This window comes from Engraulis encrasicolus, chromosome 9 (genome assembly GCF_034702125.1).
Source record: "Engraulis encrasicolus isolate BLACKSEA-1 chromosome 9, IST_EnEncr_1.0, whole genome shotgun sequence".
NCBI lineage: Eukaryota > Metazoa > Chordata > Actinopteri > Clupeiformes > Engraulidae > Engraulis > Engraulis encrasicolus.
In genome coordinates this window covers 54,779,657-54,803,501 of record NC_085865.1, presented here as the reverse complement: position 1 = coordinate 54,803,501, position 23,845 = coordinate 54,779,657, and the positions used below count along the sequence as shown (strand labels likewise).

Below are 23,845 nucleotides of genomic sequence, written 5' to 3'. Positions count from 1 at the left end.
TTAGCAGACGCTTTTATCCAAAGCGTCAAAATCAACAGAGGACATACTCAGCAACATACAAATGTGTGGGAAAACGCTGATATAACAAGCATAGCAAAGTTAGTGCAGATGAGCAGAGAGATATTCATCATAGTGATGGCCAGGGCTCTAAAAAAAAAACAACCAGCCAAAAGCTGGCGAAAATTCAGTTTGATTGGTAGAAATGACCAACTTACTAGTCACTTTGACTTATAGTGAGTGTAGGTTTGGCTGGTAAGATCTGACATACAAGCCAAATTGGCTTGTGATGAAAAAGGTAAATGTATAGCCCTGGTGATGACATTCCTGCTTTGTGAATAATCACCGTCTCTATTCCACAGGCGTCCGAGGGTACCCAAGCACTCTCCGAAGAGCATGACCAGTCTCCTGACCAGTCGCCCGACCAATCACCTTCCTCGCAGGGCGAACGAGAAGAGGAAGAGGAGGAGGAAGAAGAAGAAGAGGAGGAGGAGGAGGAAGAGGAAGAAGAGGTGGACGATGTGGCTCCGCCCTCAGAACACGAGCACGAACACACACACCCTCGCGCTCACACACACGTGGGGTTGCTGGAGCGGGGCAGGAGAGGGAGGAGAGGTGGTCAGGGGGTCGGGAGGACGGCAGCCGGCCTGGTGAACAGAGGCAGGAGCGGGCTACTGGGCCCCAGGAAGAAGACCATCATAAGCCCAGCCACTGGCATCCTCATGTCTTCATCGCAGGTCAGTGCGGCGCACCAGGCTGCATCCTCCGCATCGGTCCCTTCCGGCTCCTCTCCACCTCCCTCGGGACAGCACCCGCAGTCGGGTGGCTCCTCGGACTCCCACCACCCCCACGCCCCGCCCTGGATCATGCCCCCGCGCGGCATCCCCCAGTTCCTCCAGGGACCCCCACCGCCACCCCCGCCCTCCGGGCTTCACCCCGGGTCATCTTCGGCGGCCCACGACAAACACCGGCGCTCCATCCTGCGAGAGCCCACCTTCCGCTGGTCCTCGGTGCCCTCGCTGCACAAGCCCGAGTGCTTCTCCTCGGCCAAGTACGCCAAGGAGGGCCTCATCCGCAAGCCCATCTTCGACAACTTTCGGCCGCCGCCCCTGACGGCAGCGGACGTGGGCCTGGCGAGAGGGCGCGTATCTGGGAGGGATGGTGGCGGCGGTGGTGGTGGTGGTGGTAGTGGTGGTGGTGGTGGTGGTGGAGGAGGAGGAGCACCTCCATCTGGGTTCACTGGTTCTGCTTCTTCCAGTGGGGGTGGTGGAGGCGGTTCTGGTGGAGGTTCTTCCGGCTCGAGCGGTCGGCTGTTCTCTCCGCTGCACCATCACCACCACCACTCTTCCTCCTCCGCCACCTCCTCGTCCTCCTCTGCCGCGGTGGCTGCGTCTCGTTTCGAGGGCTCGTCCTTCCAGAAGAGGAGTCCGCTGCTCCGCGCCCCGCGCTTCACCCCCAGCGAAGCCCACTCGCGCATCTTTGAGTCGGTTACCCTGCCCACGTCGGCAGGCAGCAGCCCCGGTTCCCTCTCCCCGCTGCAGGGCTCCTCGCCCACGGGCAGGAGTATGCGTCAGCGCAAGACCAAGCGGACGTTCTCAGCAGGAGGGGGTGGAGGGGCTCCTTCGGTTCCGGCTGGAGGAGGAGGAGGAGGGCGGCCGCACTCCATGACCCGCAGGAGCAGGGTGCCAGCCGCTTCCGTGTCCTCATCGTCATCGTCGGGGAACAACTCGGCGCCCCTGTCGCTCGCTCCAAGTGCCTTAACCCCACCCTCTTTCGGCACTTTGTCCCCTGGCACCACAGCGCTGGCGGACGGACGCAAGGCCAACTCCACCTCCGCCACTGCGCTGGGCAACTCTGGAGCGTCGGCAGGAGCTCCCTCCTCGTCCTCCTCGTCCTCCTCCCCGTCGCATCTCTTCCCCCTCTTCAGCTCTGGCCCTCACGGCTTGGGCACAGGCGGGGGCGGGGGAGGGGGCAAGGCGTCGGGTCGAGAGAGGAACCTGTCCGCCGAGCGCGAGTCGGAGAGGAGCCGAGCGGGAGGCGAGCGGGAGAAGGAGAACAAGAGGGAGGGCAGGAAGGAGAGGGAGGCGCGCAAGGAGGCCAGGGCCAAAGAGGCCTCGTCTCAGGCCCACGCACACCCAGCGCTCCCCGGCCTGTTTGGCAGCAGCGCGGACGCCAAGGACTCGACCACCAGCCAAGCGGCCACGCTGGCCCACCGCAAAACTCCCGGCAGGAAGAAATCCGTCTCCGCTACCGACGCCGAGGCTTCGCCGGCGGATGGGAACGTCGGGAATGCCGCCGCCCTCTCGTCCAACGGACGGCCTTCCAAGAAGGACCGACCGCCCGACTGGGACCCGGACGCCGGGGAGAGGGAGGAGCGGGAGAGGTCCGGTACGGTACCGGTGTCGGTTCTGGGGAGGACGTCCAGCACGGCCCCCACGGTGGGCTCTGTTGTTCTGGCCCTCGTGGAGAAGCAGCCAGTGGGGGATAAGCACCTGGACGGCCTGCTGAAGAAGGCCAAGGCCCAACTGGATAACATCAAGTCACTCAAGCCCTTAGAGCAGCCCAAAGTGCAGGTAAGATACAGAGAGAGAGGGAGAGAGTATTTGTGTGTGTGTGTGTGTGCGTGTGTGTGTGTCTGCTTGTGCGTTTGTCTCTGCGAGTCGAGTGTACATTTCTGTGTGTTTGTGTGCCTGTGTGTGTTAATGAAGTGGCTAATTACTTTAATTAGTTTGTTCATTAGTTTATTTCCTGTGTGTGGATATGGGTTTCGACTTCTAGTGGTCAGTCATGTGACATTACATTGCATTACAGTACATTTAAGAGATTGAGGACGTTTTTATCCAAAGCCACAAAGCTGACCACCATCTTGACTATATAGCGGTAGGGGGAAACACTGTGCTGTACACGTAGCACCACAGCACATCATTCCACCCACACACACAGCTCTTAGATGGCAGGTAGAAACATAGGAAATGAGTCATTGCTTAAATTCAAACTGTCAGAAATTCATAATGAAACTGCTTTTGGGAAAGTCCAGACTTGCATGTGGGAAGACGAGGGGATTTCTTCTTCTTCTCTTGCGTTTGATGTTAGCTCAGAAGGGAAGGGCGGCTGTTAGACTCTTGACTTTTATACGAGATGTGCTATCTGTGTTTTGACAGGGTGTGTGGATGTCAGTCATTACTAACATGTAGGAGATTCAGTTTGAGTCCAGCATGTTTTATTTCCAAGTGCACAAGGCTACATTAACCCCTTAGTGCAGAGCCTGTGTTATAACCTTACTGTCACCAAATTTGTAATGGCTATGTCTTAATCTGTTAGGCTCTCAGTACTGCCATAGCAATGTTGTTATGATGTAGTTCAGCATTTTCGGCAAATAGTGTATAGCCCTGCCGGCAACCCCATCTGCAGTAAGAGGCTACATAAGCATTGAAGAAGTGATGGTCTGCATGCTTTTTTTGCTTGAGTACATTTGATTTGATCAAAACAAATGATAAAAAAAAGAAATAGTTTGTGCGGACCTTATTCATCTTTAATACTGTAGCTTATTCATGTATTTTGTGTTCTGCACTGTTCTTGGTGGATACAGAAGCACAGTAACTGGCACTGTGTTCACTTAAAAGTCTACATCTGATTGATGTCTTACTGTGAAGTTCCTGAGTTAACTCCCAAGCTTGCCTAAGACTTGTCAAATAACACGAAGACCATATAATTTGAAATTGTGGTGTTTTTATATGCAAACCAAGTAATGTGGTATTGCAGTCTTAGTAGTAATGGTGTTTCTTATTTATTCATTTTCAATGGAGTTTTAGTTGCCACAACGCCACTCATGCCATTTTAACATCTGCTGCCATCCAACATCAAGGACCACAATGGAAATAAGCCCTTGGGCTTTATTGTGTAATCCTGACTCTCTGTTGTTTTCTTTTAGTGAAGTATGTGGTGTGGTTTTTGCTTGAAACTAATCATGTATTTGCTTTTATTCAAGAACTGAGACTGTCAAATAAAATCAATCAATCAATCAATCAAACCACTAAGTAGACAACTCATTTCTTCGTCCTTTGTTTACTGCACTGAGGGTGGTTTGCTGATTGCAATTGATGATGCAGTGTTGTAATACACAATCAAAGAACAATAGGTTACACATACTTAAGTGTCATAATTGTGTCAAAACAGTGTCATGACACAGTCATGAGCGAGTCATAAACATGGTGCCAGTGTCATAAATGTTTTACGGTCACGGAAAGTTGTCATTGATAGGGCTGTCTTTACCATAACCGATTGACATAAAATGTTTATGACATTGACATAATGTTTATGACACATAAATGACAGCATTACAACACTGTTATGTCATGCGTATGAAGCTGGCGTCAAGTAAAGTGTTAGCAAACAATATGAAAACAAGGGAAATGGTATTATTGAATGACTGTTTGACCCTGTGTCCCTGGTTTCTTTACAGAGTCAACTCATTTCTTCTTCCTTTTTTCTTGTAATGAGGGCGGTTTGATGATTGCAATTGATGATGCAGTGTTGTATTACATAGTATAAGAACAGGGAAACCGTATTATTGAATGACTGTCTAACCCTGTGTGGAGAAATGGTACCAAGAGTCCAAAACGTTGTGCCATTACACTTTGTTTGGGAGAACAGTTTTGCGTACCTTTATCATTTCCCTGCAGTTATGTTCTGCTTGTCCAGTACCCATGCTCTGCAGACTGATGTGCACGCATTCTCTAACGTCTTGTGTTTGGCGCCTTTTGTCCCTGGTTCTCCACAGAGTCAGGAGAGCGACTCCTCGGAGACGTCTGTGCGTGGCCCGCGCATCAAGCATGTGTGCCGGCGTGCCGCGGTGGCTCTGGGACGGAACCGGGCCGTGTTCCCAGACGACATGCCCACCCTCAGTGCCTTGCCCTGGGAAGAGAGGGAGAAGATCCTGTCTTCCATGGGGAACGATGGTGAGGGAACCATGGACATATTCACTGTTTTGTGTGTTTTGTAGTCTTTTAAACTTGTTTTGTTGTGATGAAGTGAAGCAGGAGGATATCCACCATAGAATCCCCTACCAGATAGGAAGGCAGTAGGGACTTGTGGATGTAGATACGCATTGCTTGCTAATGTCCTGTGTCCTTTGCGTGCTTGCAGACAAGTCATCGGTGGCAGGCTCGGAGGAAGCCGATCCGCAGAGCCCTCCCCTGAAGCCGGTGACGCGCCAGAAGCCGGCCCACGAGGCGGCAGCCCTGCCCAAGAAGGGTCGCAGGTCGCGACGGTGTGGGCAGTGTCCTGGCTGCCAGGTGCCCGAGGACTGCGGCATATGTACCAACTGCCTGGACAAGCCCAAGTTTGGCGGCCGCAACATCAAGAAGCAGTGCTGCAAGTGAGTTGCTGAATGTTTTTTAGTGATGATTCACCACCATTAGTCACTTCAGTGCTTATTGCCAGTAGTCATCAGAAGGAAATTCTTGCCTTTGTTGCCAGTGTTGTGCTGGCTGTGTGTGTGTGTGTGCGTGCGTGCGTGCGTGCGTGCGTGTGAGCGTCCCAACTGCCTGATCAAGTCCCTGTTTGGCTGCCTAAACATTGCAGTAAAAACCGTTGAAGTGTTGAGTTGTGATTCCTCAGTTTTCTGTTTTGAGTCACCAATACTGGAGGAAATTATTGTGTGTGTGCGTGTGTGTAATGTTGGAAAGTGATTCTTTTTTTTTTGCTCTTGCAGAGTGAGAAAGTGCCAGAACTTGCAATGGATGCCTTCAAAAATGTTCATACAGAAACAAGTGAAAGGTATGTTCAGGAATGTACTTCAATACATTATTCACATCTCACTTTTTTTACATTACACTTGGCTGCCGCTTTTATCCAAAGCCTCTTAGAGTTATTTTAAATATGGGGTATTGGTTTCAGTCCCTGGAGCTACAGGTATGTGAGGTTAGGTGTCTTGATCAAGGGTACTTCAGCCATGGAGTGAGATACGAAGATAACAGATACGGAGTGGAAGGCCACGGCTGCATCTGTCACCTCACAAGTCATCTTCTAAGTGTGCATGCCATATGTCTTTCTGTTCTCAGGTAAAAAGGACAAAAAGAAGAACCGATTGACAGAAAAAAAGGAGTCACATGACTCTGTGAGCACGGCGTCTTTAGAAGGGCGGCCGGCAGTGAAAGAGGGGCCCGTTTCCCAGAGGAGGAGTGACCTGCTCCCTTCTTCCAAACTCCATGGAGACGACAAGCAGAAGCAGCAGCAGCAGCAGCATTCTCACCAACAGGACGACGATGATGACGACGAGTCTTCAGTTACCGCGGAGATGAGTCCTCTCCATGATGACCCCTCGTCGCCCCTCTCCACCCCTTCCACCCCGTCGCCCGAGGAACACAAGCTGCCCCCCACCACCACAGCACCCGCCAGCGCCCCCGCGAGAAAAGAACGAAAACTGCAGCATCAGAGTGCCACACCGTCTCCTTCATCCAGTCACAGAGACCCGTCGTCCTCGCCAGCCACCCCGCTGCAGTCCCCCGCCCAGACGCCCCCCCAGAGGTCCCCACAGAACCCCCCCATGAAGAAGGAGGCGCTGGGAGCCACCAAGCCCCCCTCGGACGGCAAGAAGAGGACACCACTCCCCTCACAGCCGTCTACTCCAGACACAGGTGAGTGGAGGGAAGAGGTAGTCTTACAAATACAAAGTGCAGTAACTACATATTTTGTGTCAAAATTCAGCTTAGTAATTTAATCAGTGTGGAATGGATAAACCAGTACATAGATATGAATTCTTCATGTTGATGTGAAGTTGTAAAGATGGCATTAAATGTTTCTTGTTTTTTTGTCTTTTTGTTTTTTGTTTCCCTTTCTTCTTTTGCCTGTGAAGGTCCCGACTTAAAACACTCGAAGAAGATCGCCGCACGATGTGCTCCGGCACCCAAACCTAAAACCAAGGTGAGTTTGTGAAACCACTTAGACACGTTCTGTATGTGAGTGTTAAATAAAGTTTACTCCAACTCTCTAATTCTAGATGCTTTTGAAAACACCATCAGTTTCGGCCTCTCGTTTACACAGAGTTTTAGAAGTCTTCTTTTAAAACTCCGGTTTAAAAAAACAAAAACATCCTAGGCCGTTTCTTATCCTTAGGATTTTAAAACGCTCCTGTCACAATGGCATTTTTTCTTTTTTTTGCATGTCGCCTTTATACATAAACTGTTAAAAAATATTCACATTTAAAAGTGTCCACATGTGTGAACGGCTTCTGAGTCTTGAGTGCTGTTCTCCAATCTTTAGTACTTCAGTTTTGATGGAAACTGTTTTCACAAAATAGTTACCTGGTTTCCCAGTGTCAACCACTCAGCAAAGTGTTTTCACTTTAGCATGTTATCCTTTGGATCTTTTTGGTCAATCACTCAATAACATCAATCAACCAATACATCAATCAATTGATCAATCAATTTATCAATCACTCAACCTGCTTTCCAACAATTGTTTTCTTAACTCCTTCTCTCCCCCTGCAGCAGGAGAAACAGCAGCAACAGCATCAGCAGCAACAGCAGCCATTAACCACCAAACCCGACGCCGGTACTTTAAACTCCCTGAGCACTCCCTCGACTGGGGTCCCGACCAATCAGCAGCCAGAACAACAGGAACAGCAGCAGCAGCAGGAGATAGCGCCCTGCGACGGAGTGCAACGTATCAGAGTGGATTTGAAGGAGAGCCATCGTAGCGTGGAGAGCGTGTGGGAGATGGGGGGGCTGAGCGTGCTGACGTCGGCCCCCGTCACGCCGAGACTGCTCCTCTGCTTCCTCTGCGCCAGCAGCGGGAACGTGGAGGTGAGATAGCACTGCATGTGACGTCATTGGTTACATTAACCTATGTTTGCTCCATACTGGTGATGTTACATTGGATTTAGTTTTTCAAAGGTAGACAAACTGCAAGTTCCTGAGTTCCTGAACAATTTAGTGATACGTCAAACTTTTTATTTTTATGATGCGACTAAAACATCGCGTACTTAGGTTGCACTGGTGTCATCCGTAAAACAAAATGAAAAGGCGAGACCAAACGTGCATTATACTGAGACTACAGGTAATCCATGATTTGAAGGAGAGCCATCATAGCGTGCAGAGCGTATGGGAATGTGGAGGTGAGTCAGTGGGGCCACTAATGATGATGTCACTCACTGCTCCTCCGCCGTGGATGATTTCATTTGGCCAAGCTGATGTCATCTGTAAAGCCTCTTTACATTACATTAGGTAGACAGTTTGATTGAAAGTTACAAGGGGACAAAGGGGACAAAAGACACCGAAGCACAATGTGTGGGGAGGTACACAGTACAGCAATAGGCAAGTGGTGGTTGTATAGGCAAGTAATATAAGTCAGAGCAACAGGGCAGCCGTGGCCTAATGGTTAGGCGGGTGATCTTCAGATCAGAGGGTTGCAGGTTCAAATCCCACTCTTACCTCTCCCTACACCTCCATCCATGGCTGAAGTCAGTGCCTTTGAGAACGACATCTAACCCCACATTGGTCCAGGACCCTGTAAATAACTGTAAGTCAGGTTTGGATAAAAGTGTCAACTAAGTGTAATGTAATGTAATGTAATGTACTGATACATGCCTGCTAATGGCGCCTCTCCGAACTTGTCTGTCTATGAGAGGTCTGCAAGTCACGCCATGCCAGTGGTAATGTCACCATTCTCAAAGTGGCGGTGATGTCATGTCATTAGTCTCAAGACACTGTCAACAGTGATGTCATTCGCTTTGCACAAGGGATCAGTGTCAGACACAGGCCATGCCTGTTCATGTAAGATGCTCACTTGTTCATCAGTGCGCTAAATAGGGTGTACTTTGCATTATTTTTTCCCGACATACAGTTGTAGTTCAGTAGTAGCTTATTTGTGTATGGGCATTTCATGCACAAAGACAGTCAAATGACTTGACTTGACAAGTACAAGCATGGGCATTAAAAAGGCATTAAAAATCAATTGAGCAAGTCAGATTCACTTGCTAACATGCTACCTTGAAGAGCCGCCTCTTCACATGACGAGGGGATGAGTGTTCAGTCATGCCTTCAGGTGTGTGTTGTGAGTCATCTGCACAGTGGGGAGGATGTGGGAAGCTGAGTGCGCACTTAGGAAGTTTCATGTCTGGTAAGTCTGCACAGTTATGTGGAGAGACTGTCCTCAGATGACCAGACCAATTACCAAACAGACCAGACATGTCACATCTCTTCTCTGTCATCCTTCTCTTCCGTGTCTGTGTTTTTATTTTCCAATTTTGAAAACCCACTCAGCTTTTCAAAAGATTAGGCTACTTAAAATCCTTTTAAAAAAAGACTCAAATACAAGAAAACCTGAAACCATTTATTTTGCCAGTGCTCTTTGGAAGTAGCGAACACAGGCACTTGAAAAATCAGATAAACATAATCCAAGGACTCAGATGTTATTGAAACAGCCCTGAGACGGCCCTGTGTCCTCTGTGAACTGCAGTGCAATATCACGAAGGCCTTTGGCAGCAGTGCGTTTATATCAAAAACCATTTTAGACTTCAGAACCGTGCAATCCCCATGACAGTGAGCTCAGCTGCCATAATCAGTATTGAAACTTGCAGCTGTACTATTCCCAAATACGGCAAGCAAAACTGTAGCCTGCCACTGACACCGCATCACTACTCTTCAGGTGAATGCTTAAAGGCATTTGGCTTTCTTAGCCTGTGAATAATCTGTCACCGACTGTCTCGCCTCGCACTTCTCCACAGCGCATCAGCAGATTGTCTCTGTGGAGATCTGTGCTTCACTTGACTGGCTGTCACCATGGCGCTTAGCAAGAGTGTATGCTGTCAGCTTTGATATGCATACATAGAAACCTGACATTAGTGATGTCGTATAGTTTTCAGAGATGTCAAAAGTAAAAAAAAACAAAAAAAAAACATTTGCCTCCAGCACAGGTAACCGAACCTATCTGGGTAACCAGTAGACCCATGTGCTCATCTTACTGTATGATCAGCTGACTTTGCGCTGGTTGGATCAAGTTTTTGGTGGCTCCATAGTAGGTTTTTAGTGTTTTTAGTAACAACCTAGTCTTATCTCATTAGGCACAATGGCGTAAATGGTGTAACAGCTATGTAATATCATGTGCTAGTGTTGTACTTACACCATGACTTAACTTTAAATTTTGACACCTCTGATAGTTTCTCAGGCAGGTTGGAAGCGCAGCAGAATTGTGGCAGAGAGGCGCTACTCCTCCAGTCCTGTCTGTGTCTGTGTCTGTGAGCTCTTTCTCACGTGAACCCTGGACAAGAGGCGCCTTCTTGGCAGCCTCCAGAGCTGGCGTGTGAATGTGGGAATGCATATGTGTATTTGAAAGCACGTTGAGTCAACTTCATAGTTGTGATATTGTACTATATAAATACAATGTGATTGATTTTGATTTTTTTGAATGTTACAAGTTGTAACCACGTCTGCTCTTCTCACCATCTTCCTTTTTTTCCTCATCCTCCTCTTCATCCTTCCCCTCCTTCTTCTTCTTCTTCTTCTTCTTCTTCTTCTTCTTCTTCTTCTTCTTCTTCTTCTTCTTCTTCTTCTTCTTCTTCTTCTTCTTCTTCTTCTTCTTCTTCTTCTTCTTCTTCTTCTTCCACTTCTTCTTAATTTCTCCTCCTCTTGTCCCCCTCTCTTCATCCTCCTCTTCCCTTCCTCCTCATCCTCCTCCTCCTCTCTTCTCCCCTTCCTCTACTCCTCCTCCTCCTCGTCTTCCTCCTCTTGTCCTCCTCTGCCTCTCTTCCTCTTCCTTCTCTTCTCCTCCTCCCCTCCTACTCTTGCCCCCCTCACTTCATCCTCCTCTTCTCCTCCTCTTGTCCTCTTCTCCTCCTCCTCCTGTAGTTTGTCTTCTGCCAGGTGTGTTGTGAGCCGTTCCACCTGTTCTGTTTGGGGGAGGCGGAGCGCCCTCTTCAGGAGCAGCTGGAGAACTGGTGCTGCCGGAGGTGCCGCCACTGCCACGTCTGCGGACACACACACCCAAACACCAAAGTAAGGAACACACACACACACACACTTACACACACAAAACGGGCCTGCAGTGTCTGGCACATCTGTGGCCATCTGTATCGCAACACCAAAGTAAGGACACACACACATGCACACACACAGGCGCACACGCATGCTCACACCTTAACAGGCAGACACACACACACTGGAAAACCAAAAGAGAACCACACTAGAACACCAAACACAATAACTCACACACACACGCACACACACACACCACCCCATTTCCACCACAGCAGCCTTTTGTTGTGGCTTTAATGCAGACCGTATGTGGTTTCAGTGGGCTAAGTGAAGCCATCCAAGCCTCAGCTCCCTCAGCATTAATCACACGTATGAGCAAGCGTGTCGTCTAGCAAAATGTGATATATAAGCAAGGCCTTAATCAAAAACATTAAACAAAGCTGCCAGGAAAAGCAAAGCGGAGGATGTGCCGATAATCAAGAGCTTTAATGAGAAAGTCATGTCCTCGAGTGAGTCAGACTGTCAGGCTGGCTGCTCCTTCTCAATCGCAAGCATTTTTGTGGCTATTAGTTGTTGTTTTTTCTTCGCCTGGCTGCCTATAAAGCGTCTTTACCTAGACGTCTCAGAAGGGGGGGTGGATCCGTGACTAATCTCTTTTGGGTGGCCTTGGGATCGCTGTCTGCTTTCTTTAAGTTTCTTTCCCAAGAAAAAAAGAGCGAGAGTAGCCTAAAGACCTGCTGAGTTGCTGAATAGATGGCCAACAGGTCTCAGTGTTGGTGAATAGATGGCCAACAGGTCTCCTTTTAGGAGCTTATGTGACTCATTGAGCTTCTTCTCCTTTTCTTCTCTTTTCTTGCTCTGTTTGTTCCTCCCCTCCCCCTGTAGCAGCTGCTAGAGTGTGACAAATGCCGCAACAGTTATCACCCCGAATGCCTGGCCCCCAATCACCCCAGGAGGAGGAAGAGGAGGGTCTGGGTACGTATGGGGATCAATTACTTGGTGCAAGCTTGTCCTTTTGTTGGTTGGTTGGGACTATGGGGTTGGGAGTATGTAATATTTTTTAGCAGTGTTTTTCCACAATATATACAACCGATTCACAAATTAAAATCTTTTCCATGTACTGATTATTCATCACCACTATCAATTGTGAAGTATTCATAATTATGACTGGGAAATTACACTTTCCATACACATAAAGGAGGATCTTCTCCATGTCTGTACTTTGGTTAGACCAGTAAACTATTAAGTATTAAGTAAGTATTACTTCCGTAAATATTCATGAAAACATCAAATATGGGCATGGACAGTCTAGTTGCAATGGGTAGCATAGTTGCAATGCCTTCTCTGGTCACAATCTGTCTTTAAGACTTGGACTTAAGACTTGAAATGATCTTTCATTTTGCATTTGTGTTCCAAGTCTAAGCTGTGCAAAAGTATGCTTGCCAAAGTTGACTAGTTTGTCATGCAATACTCTTGACCACAGTACTGACTACGTACATAAACATTGAGTTTGCCACTGACCATTTATATCTGTCGGTGTACCTTCAATGCTTAATATCATATTTCATAAATGTTTTGAAAACAAAAAGCAATGGCACAGAGATACAGAATATTAATGTCAATTTAACAATGAATAAACAATTAAAACCTTGTGATTGACCCTTATTGTATGTGTGTGTCCTTCCTGGTACAGATTTGCACTAAGTGTGTCCGCTGCCAGAGCTGCGGGGCCACCAAGCCAGGGAAGGCCTTGGACGCCCGGTGGTCACATGACTTCTCCCTGTGTCACGACTGTGCCAAACTGCTCGCTAAAGGTCAGTACGTGTGGGTTTCATTTCTGGAACTGGACTGGACATGCTGTTCAGAGAGAGAGGGATAGAGAGAGAGAGAGGTGATGGAGAAATGTTGGGGTGTGAAAAAGAAGGAAGGATGAAGATGATATTGAGGGTTAGAGAGAAGGAAAGCAAAATGAAGAATGAGGTGCGAAGAGAGACAGTAAGTGAGAGAGAGGAGAAGGTGAAGAAAGATGGTTGGAAACAAGTGGGGTCAATGAAAGAGTAATGGAAGGAGAGCAACATGGCGATAGTATGAGAGAGAGAGGGAGAAAGAGATAGGGGACAGAATAGAGAAACAGGAAGAGAGAGGGAATGATAAATAAAGTGAGAGATATAGAAAAAGTAGAAGAGAGAGATAGTATAAAAGAGAGATGAGGAAGTGAGTGCCAGAGAACCAGAGGGAGAGGCAGAGGAAAAGAGAGAGACAGAGAGGGGGGGAGGGAGAGAGGGAAAGAGAGTTTGAGGTCGATATAGACTTGAGAGCGAGGTGCAGAGAGGAGCCGTTTGGCAAGTGAATGTGTGCAAAGTGTGTCACTGATCCCTTGCTCCTCTCTCCTCCCTCCTCTCGCTCCTCTCCCCTCCCTTCTCCTTTACAGGGAATTCCTGCCCCGTGTGTGACAAGGCTTACGAGGAGGAGGAGGAGGACGCTGAGGTCCAGATGATGAAGTGCACACGCTGTAGCCGCTGGGTGCATGCCAAATGCGAGAGCCTCACAGGTACTTACGGAGAGGAGAGGACTACATTAATGTTGCTGCTTTAGAGGATAGAGAGCACGGAGTTGAGAAAAACATATATAGTACAGGGTTCGTACGGTCATGAAAAACCTGGAAAAGTTATGGAATTTGAAAATTCAAATTTCCAGGCCTGGAAAAGTTATGGAAAACGTATTTTTGGTCAAAAGTTTTGGAAAAGTCATGGAAATCCATCCAGTGTTTCATCAATTATCTTTATGAAGTTGATGCCACGGCGTAATAAAATGTAAATGTCCGTAGTGCAGGCTGCGTCTGCCTAACCATGTGTTGCCAAATTGAGTGGGTTTCAAATAACGCATGTTGTAATGGCTCCAGGCGGGTTTCAAGCGTTTTTGGCGCTAGAAATCAGTCACACCTGGCAACCCGCCTCGTAACGCGCGAGCTAGATGTAGTGTGTGCGTGGTGGTGAGAGGTGATGATCATAGTGGTTCTGTCGCGAAGTGTTACTTCAACAATGCGCGGCTTAACTTTCTGAAAAGATGATCAACAATGGCTGGAGAGGACGAAAGTTTTGATGTGTCCGTCCGATATGGGCGAAGCAGTGGCACTTGTTAGCCACCTGAAGGGCAAGATACAGTGCGGTTACCTCCTCAGCTACTAACAGGTTAGCAGTTATACGCGTTGTAAAATATTTAGCGGTTCCACTGAAACGTAGCTAATGCCAAAAGGAATACAATCCTAAGACCTGTTTGGTCTTGGTTTAATTTGCCAGATAGGGCACCAAGCGAACCTTTATGCTTTCGGTAAGCCCCGAGATTTTGATAGCCTATTGATAAGCAATGCACCTGCTGCCTACGAGTGAACTTGTCCAGTGTGCTGAAAGATTACATGAAATCCGTACAGTAGTCTATGTGCAGCTGACCGCGAGCCAAACGACTACCAATGTCGGCATGACGCGCCTGTTTTGAAATACGGTATAAACGGCAGCGTGACTAGAGTTTGAAAAAGTCATCTGTGGCTTTGTTTTCAAATCGGTCAGATCGTTGCAACACAAAATGAAACTCACCCTAGCATCTCCTTGAGTGGGTGTCAGACTAGAACTATGCCACGAACAGTGCAGTCTCTCTTTTTTTTTTTTGCTCCAGCAACGACCACAACAAATGACAACATTATCATTCTTACAGGAGCTTTGGACTGTTGTGCTTAGGCAGGTGTAGTAGGCAGGCCTATGATTTCTTACTTGGGCAGGATGAGCATTTATCCATCTGTCTTCATGATGATTTCACGACCTAATTTGCTATAGGCTGGCCTAGGCCTATTCATTTTCATTTCTGACTGTACATTAGACAAGCGAAATATAACATTGGTGAATTATAGCAGAATTAATGTAATACAACATGAAGTATAATGGTTGCTTATAGCTTGTAGTAAAAGATAACCTATAGTATGAGTATGTTTATTGTTTACATATTTGTAATAGGCTATGTAATATATAATATAATATGCCATAGTCTATAGTATAAATATATACAGTAATTACATATTTATAATATAGGCTGTGTAAAATAGCCTGTAATATAATACGCCCCCACCCCCCGCGCGCGATTGGTCATTGGTTTTTCGGTCCTGGAAATTCAGAAAAAGGTTTTGGAAAAGTCATGGAAAAGTCATGGGAAAAAATTGGTGAAAAAGTGTATGAACCCTGTAGTAACAAACAGTGTTAATTCAACACTTAACGTGATACTGTCCCATTTTTGGAAATAGGCTCATATTACACATCCCCTTCAGTTAAATAATCGTGTTTTACCTTTCTCCTTTAAGTCAAAGAATGCGCGCACATCAGTGGCACAGGTGCTGGACCAAACGTAAGATAACTGCAAAGAAAATAAAGGTCCGCAACACTGTTAAATGCTCCCAAACATTTAATGGCACCATTAAATGCCATTAAATGTTTGGGAGCATTTAACAGTGTTGCGGACCTTTATTTTCTTTGCAGTTACCTTTCTCCTGTACCTTCAACCGTTCTCTGAATACGGCAGTGCAAATTGTACCTTCAAGCAAGCAGTTAACATTGACTCCTATGAGACCAGTTAGCTGCCAGCTGGTCTCATAGGACTCAATGTTAACTGCTAGCATGGAGGTAAACTTTGCACTGCCATAGTCAGAGAACGGTTGAAAGTACAGGAGAAAGGTAAAACTCAATTATTTAACTCAACAGGAGTTGTAATATTAGCTTATTTCCAAAAATGGGACAGTATCACTTGAAGGGGGTACTCTGGCATCAAGGACACTCCAAGGCCTCCTAACACCTCCTTGATCTCCCCTAGTATTAAAACATAAAATTGACTACTGCCCCCCAATGGCAGCTAAGTGCCGTCCGTTTTCAGATGTATCCTTCTCAATGCCCCCCTAGTGTTCCCCAACACCCGCTGTGGCATGATGAAGGCCGATATGGACGCAATGCGTAGGCATAGTCATATGTTTTTAATTAAAAGCTTTGCTATATTTTTCTCAAATATCAGAGTGCCTCTGCTCCCCTTTTTAGACTTAGACTTAAACTTAGACTAAGGTTCTCACCCGGTACAGATGAGCACCTGAGTAACATTGTTTGTACAGCCTCCTGAACGTTCTAGGCCCTTTTGTGTCGTTGTATTAATGTTGAATGATATCGTTGGTTTTTGAAAACGATTATTTTTTTCTTTTTAAAACGAATGTTTTTTTTTGTCTACCAGATGAGATGTATGAGATGCTGTGTGGCCTACCGGTGGCGTACGCCTGCTCAAAGTGCACGTGCTCCGACAAGCAGCCAGCCGAGTGGCGCGCGGCCCTGAAGAACGCCCTCCAGAGCTCCGTACATCAGGTCCTCACCACCCTGCTCAACTCACGCACCGCCACCCACCTGCACCGCTACAGACAGGTGAGCACACCTGCACAGCACAGCTAGCACACCTGTTGTCTGTTGGGGACATTATGAAAAGAGTTGATCAAAGGGACGATGTGATGATGGAGTGTCTTGTCATATCGTTACTAGGGTGTTGGGATGTGGTCTGTCTGGCTGCCATATCACTGAGCTTGGGGGTGACATAGTTTTGTATTACTGGATTTTGTTATGCGTGGATTGAGTGTCGTTAATAGGGTTTTGGGGTGTGGTGGTCTGTGTGCCTGGGGGTGAAATAGTTTTGTGTTACTGGATTTAGTTTAAAAAGGAAAGAAAGAAAGGAAGTGTAATATTTGTGAAACTAATTGAGATGTTCACAGTTTGAAGGAGCTTTATATAATTGGTCAAAGTAGACAAATGCTGAGGCACTCAAGGTTGCAATTTTTTTCTTTTTTATTTGGCTACTATGCCAAATAAATACACATGGCATTGTAGCCAAATAAAAAAAGAAAGAAATTGCAACCTTGAGTGCCTCAGCATTTGTCTACCTGGACCAAATTTGAGAGCCAGAACCCAAAAAACTATATCACGATATGGATTACTTTATATCACGATAACGATATTTATCATGATATAGCACAATTACATATGTTTTCAGTTATTCTCTTTATTTGCTCTTTATTTCTTCATGTCACAAAACAACCTTTCTTTAAAATTGATCTTTTTATTGTTATTTTTACAGTTACATTAACTTATAGTGTGTACTTGTATTGTGACAGCATGAAATGTAATTAAATGATATTCAATTGTATGAAATTGATAAAATTACTGTCACGATATACACTTTTATATCACGATAACGATATATATCATCATATTGCCCAGCCCTAGTTAGAGCTTTATATAATGTTGTGCATAGTGCCTTCCAAGAAAACAGTTTGTGAAGTTGTTACAAATTGTTTAAAATGGTCTTTCTGCAGCCGGTGACAAAGCCCCCGGAACTGAACCCGGAGATGGAGGAGAGCCTGCCTTCCCGTCGCTCCCCTGAGGGCCCCGACCCTCCAGTCCTGACCGAGGTGCCCCCCCACGCAGACTCACCCGCAGACCTGGAGGCCATCAAGAAGAAGATGGATCTGGGCCGCTACAGATCAGTGGTGAGAACAGTTTTTCGGTTTATATTTTTTTCAAAAACCCATTGAGTTGTTAAGGATTTTCCGCCAGTTCTTCTAGAATGCAACTTGAACATTCTACAGATCGCGTAGAATTCTCATGTTAAAAATCCTGACAAGTCCTTACGACATCATAATGAGAAGTCAAACTTTTGCCAAATTTCTTATCACATAGTAGGAGCACTATCAGTAACCCCTGCACACTGGTGCGGTCGTGCTATAAAAATGAATGGTCAATTTCATCACAGCAGAGCGTGGATAACCAAGGGCCGGCTCTGTTAAAATAGAGCCCTCCCCTATTCGACTGCCGACATCCGGGCCACCCGGGGACATTGGCGCCTGTGTTCGGGGTTGTATTGAAAATAGTGCAATCGAACGTTGGCAGAGCAGTGCTCTGCACTTTGTTGGAACCGGTGTGCGGAGGCCCTTAATTGGGATTTTAACACTGAAATATCTCAGGCGTGGTGGCTGAAAACAGGTGTGGGCTCCTCACAAACAGGCGTGTAATCCGTTATGGTAAGATCGATGGCACAGTAGCAGGTTTTGTAACCAACCAACAATAAAGAAATTAGGAGTGTGTGTTTCCAGTTGAGGGTAAATTTACCACCACTTTACTGCTTGTTCTTACCATCTCATCCAGTTGTTAACTTTGTCTTTCTGTCTTTCTTTCTTTTTCCTGTCTTTTTCTCAGCTGGAGTTCAGCGATGATGTGGTGAAGATCATCCAGTCGGCGCTGAATGCAGACAAAGGGAAGCCAGAGATCAGGAAAGCCAACAGCATGGCCAAGGCCTTGTTCATACGGGTAGGTGGACAAGAAGAGATGCTCATCACTCACTGAAGGAGTAGGTTTATACGTATCTGCACATCCAAAAAATCTGACCTGGGAGTAGGACAACCAAATAACAAGATAAAAGATGATGAAGAGCCACTTCTACCAGGATTTCTCCCACTCTTTTTTTGTAACTTTTTGGGTGAAAACCCTTCTTCAGACGCGAGGGGCAAGGGTCTCCTCCTGAAATGTTACAAAAAAAAGGTGGGAGTAGAAAAATCCTGGTTGAGGTGGACTTTTTTCATCTTTTATCTCATTACTCACTGAGGACATGCACGTTATTCACTCGTGATCTCCAGAGGTTTCACCACAGATGCTAACTGGACTTCTCTTTCCCCTCCCTCTGCCTCACTATTCCTCTCCCTTGTCCCCCTCCTTTGCTCTCTCTTGCTCTCGCTCTATCTCTCTCTCTCTCTCTCTCTCTCTCTCTCTCTCTCTCTCTCTCTCTCTCTCTCTCTCTCTATCTATCTCTCTCTCTCTCTCTTCTCGTACATCCAGCAAATGGAGCGTGTGTTCCCCTGGTTCAAGGTGAAGGAGTCCCGGTTCTGGGAGACACAGAAAGGCTCCAAGTAAGTAACGACAATCACTCTTCTGCGATTTAACGAAGACATGATTTCCCTCTTCTTCCATCGACCGTTAGCAAAATACATGTTCACATCACACACTTAGCAACTTAGCAAAACAACCGCGACGGAGACATCAGGGAAAATCAGAGAGAGAGCGAGAAAGACAAAAAGAGACAGAGAAAAAAAATGAGAGGGGGAAAGAGAGGAGAAATGGGTAGAGTAGGCTGTGCAAATGAAGTGAATGACAGTGGCATCATTAACTATCTGAGCTGAGAGTGAAAGAGAGAGAGGTGGTCTACGTGTAGGTAGGATTGGAGGATAGAGAGAGACAGAAAGAGAGAGTAGGTAGTGCCAGTGAAGTGCCAGCATGATAGATGGAGGATGGAGAGAGAGAGAGAGCGAGAGCGAGAGAGAGAGAGGCATCATGATAGATGGAGGATTAGCACTCATCGGCTTGACATCTGGCGCTGCTCCTTGAACAGCCCAACCGGACACTAACCAGACCCCAACCGGGCCCTAACCAGATCACTTTCCATCGCAATAGATATCCCACTTAACAGCTGCTGACACACACAAACAAGCACATATGCATACAAATGCACACAGACAGACAGACAGACACACACACACACACACACACACACACACACACACACACACACACACACACACACACAGCAGTGTCATGTTTCTTCTGTGGTTGGCTTGCGGTGCGACTGTGGGCCCGCATAATTTGTCAGTGTGAAATATTCATAGGGCCAACTCCACTGTGTGTGTGTGTGTGTCTGTATGTGTGTGTGTGCATATGTGTCTGTGTTTGTGTCTGTGTGTGCGTATGTGAAATATTCATAGGGTTAACTCCACTGTTTGCTAGATCAGTTTTTGCGGCCGATGCCTCGAGCTCGATGACAAAGGAAGGAGGGGAAGTGTGCGTGTGCGTGTGCGTGTGTGTGTGTGTGTGTGTGTGTGTGTGTGTGTGTGTGTGTGTGTGTGTGTGTGTGTGTGCGTGCGTGCGTGCGTGCGTGTGTGTATGCCCGTGTGCGTGCCTGAGTGAGTGTGTCTGTGTGCTCGCAGGTGTCATCACAGTGTTTTTCAAGAAAGTGAAAAGCCTGTCTAGTCCCCCTCCTCAGGTTACTGTCCCATTGCGCACACACACCTTCAAACGCCTGTCGTGTGTGTATGTGTGTGTGTGTGTGTGTTTGGTGTGTGTGTGTTTGGTGTGTGTGTGTGTGTGTGTGTGTGTGTGTGTGTGTGTATGTGTGTGTGTGTGTGTGTTTGGTGTGTGTGTGTTTGGTGTGTGTGTCCGCGCGCACGTACCTTCAAACGCTTGTCGTCTCCGTTGTCATTTGGAAGTTGGGAGATGCAAGAGAAACAATAGACGGAGGATATTTTCGAACGGCACTGTCACACTGCATGATTGGCTCATGCATTTGAGATTAGATGATCATAATAAGCTACTGGCTATTTTAAGATCCGATTTAAAAAGCCATCGCATGATATCACTAAGCACAACAGCACCAAGCGTGCCTGAAAAACATCTGTTTCTATCAGTACCCCAGCAGCATTGGCGTAAACAGTATATTTGTCTATCATCAAGCTGATAGTTTACTCTTGAAGTGGATCTTAAGCAGGTCATGGCATCAATTAAATATGAGATAAACGTTTCAAATTAGAATGCGGTGCAATGTGGTTGTAAACAATGATAACACATTAAGATTAAAGGATTACAATAAGCTACTGGCTATTTTCACGTCTTTATAAACAAACATAAAGAACACAAATTAAAACAAATACTGTATATGCCAGAAGAACATCTGTTTCCACTCCGAGCAACATTTGGCTTAAAACAATTCGATTTGTTTGTAATCATTACCCTTTGTGTTTACTCGAGAATTTGATCTTAAGGAGGTTGTGACATCAATTTGTTCAGAGGTAAATGCTTCAGAGGTGGTTCAAATGTGGTTGTAAACAAAAGATATTTATCTGAGGAAAATGTGTGCTATAATCAAGTGCACACGTCCTTCCCTATTTTCAAGATCTGTTGATAAAAAGCCCATTACCTAATATCACTGAAAATATGCACAGACAACATCGGTTTGTATCATTGCCCAGCAGATATTTAGCTCCACTCGAGCTGAAAAGCGCATTGTAATGAAATAATCAAGTCGCCTGTCTATCCACCCCCCCCCCCCCCCCCCCCCCCCCCCCCCCCCGCTTCTTCTTCCTCTTTTTTCTCTTCTGCTTCTTCTTTTTCTTCTTCTCCCTTTTCTTTCTTCTTCTCTTTCTTTTCTTCTGCCTTTCCTTCCTCCTCCTCTTCTTCTCTCCCTTCCTCTATATCTCCCCCCTCCTCTCTCTCTCTCCGCAGCAGTGGGTTTCTTCCCAATGCAGTGCTTCCCCCCTTCCTGGATCACAACTATGCCCAGTGGCAGGACCGCATGGAGCAGAGCAGCGCGGGGCACCCGCCCCTGGTCAAGATCATCCCTGCCCCAGCCCCCACCACCACCCAAACCCACAAGCCCCCAGGGGAGCCGGACTCCCCTGCCACCCCTCCCTCACAGCCCCCCACTGTCACCCACGGTAAGTGCTGCCTGCCACGGGACACCAAACCACACAGCACAGGCAGGCCGGTGCATTTCTCGAAAGCATAGTTGCTGGACAGTTAGCAACTTGGATGGTTGCCAATTGGAAATTGCATTGTAAACAACAAAGTAGCTAACATAGTTAGCAACTATTGTTTCGAGAAATGCACCCCAGAACAGCAAATGTTTGGTCCACAAGCACTGATCTAGATAAGCACATGGTTAACGTTATTTGGGCGGAGTTAAGACAAAGGGCCGGATTTATAACAGGTGCATACGCACAGTAGAATGTGTATGCCAAGTTCTCCGCAAGGATCAGTATTTATAAAAAGTGAACTTGGCAGTAAAAATGCGCAGCTCCACGCAAAATCTGACCTATGCGTACATTCAAGAAAATAGAGTAAAGCGGAAAGAAGCGGGAGAACGGCAAAAAATCTGAGTTCCCGTGTCGCGACAGGACATACCTCACTTAAATATTTGTTATTGTATTTATTATTTGTACTGTTTGCAATGAACAACGAGCCACAAACAATCTGCCTAATTGACAGTGATGTCATTGGTTAATTGAATGAATGAATGAACTAGAAAAATGGTGGACAGTGCACCATGAACAAACCAGCGAACGGATGAACACAACAACAAACTCAGACGATCACAGAACCTCCCTGGCAGAGGTAATGAATGATTGAATGATTGATTGCTTGATTGTGTCTCCTCTCAGAACTTGTTCCTGTGGACAGTCCTGAATCCAGTCCCCCTCCTGGTGAGAAGGACAGCCGGCTGTGTGTGCTCTGTCTGAAGTATGGAGACGAAAAGACCAACGTAAGTCAGCACATTTGGGGACATTAAAACTACAATCTGAATTTTAGAGAGATAACTAATAATCATTTTTTAATAAAGTAAGTAATTCAACAAAGTAGGCCAATTAAACCAATTGATTAGCAAAGTGATCGAACAATGGATTAGACTATGAGAAGACAAAATTCTGTTCAAGATTATGACTATGATTCTGATTAAACTTATATACGGCATTCCATGTCCTCTCTTGATCTCGTGCCCCTTGCCCATACTGTATATCCTAGCATGGGATAGAGACAAACATAATTTCAAAGTCCTTGAATGACCTGTGCATATGAAGGAACTGACAATAAAGCTGCCTTGACTTGACTTTCTAGGAGGGTGGCCGGCTCCTGTACATCGGCCAGAATGAGTGGACACATGTGAACTGTGCCCTGTGGTCAGCGGAGGTGTTTGAGGATGAGGAGGGCTCGCTGAAGAACGTGCACATGGCAGTCATACGAGGAAAACAGCTGGTGAGTACACACACAGGCCACATCTTTCATTTCCACACTTCCTTAGGGCCTTCGCACACCGCTTCTGCACTGCTCTGCCAACGCTTGATTCCCCTGTTTTCAATACAATCCCGCACACCGGCACAGATGACCGTGGATGTCCAGACTTCTGCACCGGTGTGCGGGGGTTGTATAGTGGAATCGAATGAATTAGAGCATTGCCAGTTTAAATCTTGCTCCATGGCTGAGGTGCCCTTGAGCAAGGCACCTAACCCCACATTGCTCCAGGGACTGTAACCAATACGCTATAGTTACAAACAAAAAACCTGTAAGTTGCTTTGGATAATAAATAAGTGGATAATAAAAAAAGTATCAGCTCAGTTACAAGGCCAATGCATGTTTTAACTTTTCCTGTGAATGTTAAATTAGAATTTAGCAATTTGACGCAAGTCACTTAGGATAAAAGTGTCAGCTAAGTGTTGTGTAATGTAATGTCATGTCATGTTGTGTAATGTCATCTAGTTTGACGGCATTGTTTTGTCCTTCGTCCTTGTGTAGCGGTGTGAGAGCTGCCAGAGACCCGGGGCCACCGTGGGCTGCTGCCTGTCGAGCTGCAACAGCCACTTCCACTTCATGTGCGCACGGCAACGCCGCTGCGTATTTCTGGAGGACAGGAAGGTCTACTGCCACAGGCACAAGGACCTCATCAAGGGCGAGGTGAAGTACAGGCTCCCACACAACCAACGCATCGCATGCCTGCAGTAGCCTACATTTCATTATGTTCATTCCACAGAGGGTTCAGGGCTGCGTTTCCCAAAAAACTCCAAAGCAGTACTTAAAGAAACAGTCCACCCTTTTGTGATTTTCACATATTTGCATAATTATAAGCATAGCTTACAATAATCACTGGAAGTAAATTGTACCATTAGCATCAAGCCACAAGTGACCACTGGATTAATAATCTTGATTACAATTTTGATCTAAATAATTCTGATTGTAATTTTTTCCATAATCGTGCAGCCCTCATACTTAAAT

At 46.5% G+C, this 23,845-nt stretch overlaps 1 protein-coding gene across 4 annotated transcripts in view; it reads left to right on the top strand.

Annotated features, from left to right (window-relative positions):
• Positions 1 to 23,845, top strand: part of kmt2a (lysine (K)-specific methyltransferase 2A) — a 67,284-nt gene that overhangs the window by 23,728 nt on the left and 19,711 nt on the right. The window contains exons 5-23 of one of the 4 annotated variants that reach the window (XM_063207442.1): positions 360 to 2,570; positions 4,778 to 4,955; positions 5,143 to 5,374; positions 5,711 to 5,775; positions 6,060 to 6,635; positions 6,854 to 6,921; positions 7,491 to 7,802; positions 10,845 to 10,991; positions 11,856 to 11,945; positions 12,664 to 12,784; positions 13,402 to 13,521; positions 16,230 to 16,414; positions 17,356 to 17,529; positions 18,236 to 18,346; positions 18,872 to 18,942; positions 21,305 to 21,516; positions 22,240 to 22,340; positions 22,694 to 22,831; positions 23,369 to 23,527. In XM_063207442.1, coding sequence (XP_063063512.1) covers positions 360 to 2,570; positions 4,778 to 4,955; positions 5,143 to 5,374; positions 5,711 to 5,775; positions 6,060 to 6,635; positions 6,854 to 6,921; positions 7,491 to 7,802; positions 10,845 to 10,991; positions 11,856 to 11,945; positions 12,664 to 12,784; positions 13,402 to 13,521; positions 16,230 to 16,414; positions 17,356 to 17,529; positions 18,236 to 18,346; positions 18,872 to 18,942; positions 21,305 to 21,516; positions 22,240 to 22,340; positions 22,694 to 22,831; positions 23,369 to 23,527 — 5,271 coding nt within the window. Of the gene's footprint in view, positions 1 to 359; positions 2,571 to 4,777; positions 4,956 to 5,142; positions 5,375 to 5,710; positions 5,776 to 6,059; positions 6,636 to 6,853; positions 6,922 to 7,487; positions 7,803 to 10,844; positions 10,992 to 11,855; positions 11,946 to 12,663; positions 12,785 to 13,401; positions 13,522 to 16,229; positions 16,415 to 17,355; positions 17,530 to 18,235; positions 18,347 to 18,871; positions 18,943 to 21,304; positions 21,517 to 22,239; positions 22,341 to 22,693; positions 22,832 to 23,368; positions 23,528 to 23,845 lie in introns of all 4 variants that reach the window. The other 3 variants (XM_063207444.1, XM_063207443.1, XM_063207440.1) reach the window with 3 other exon arrangements.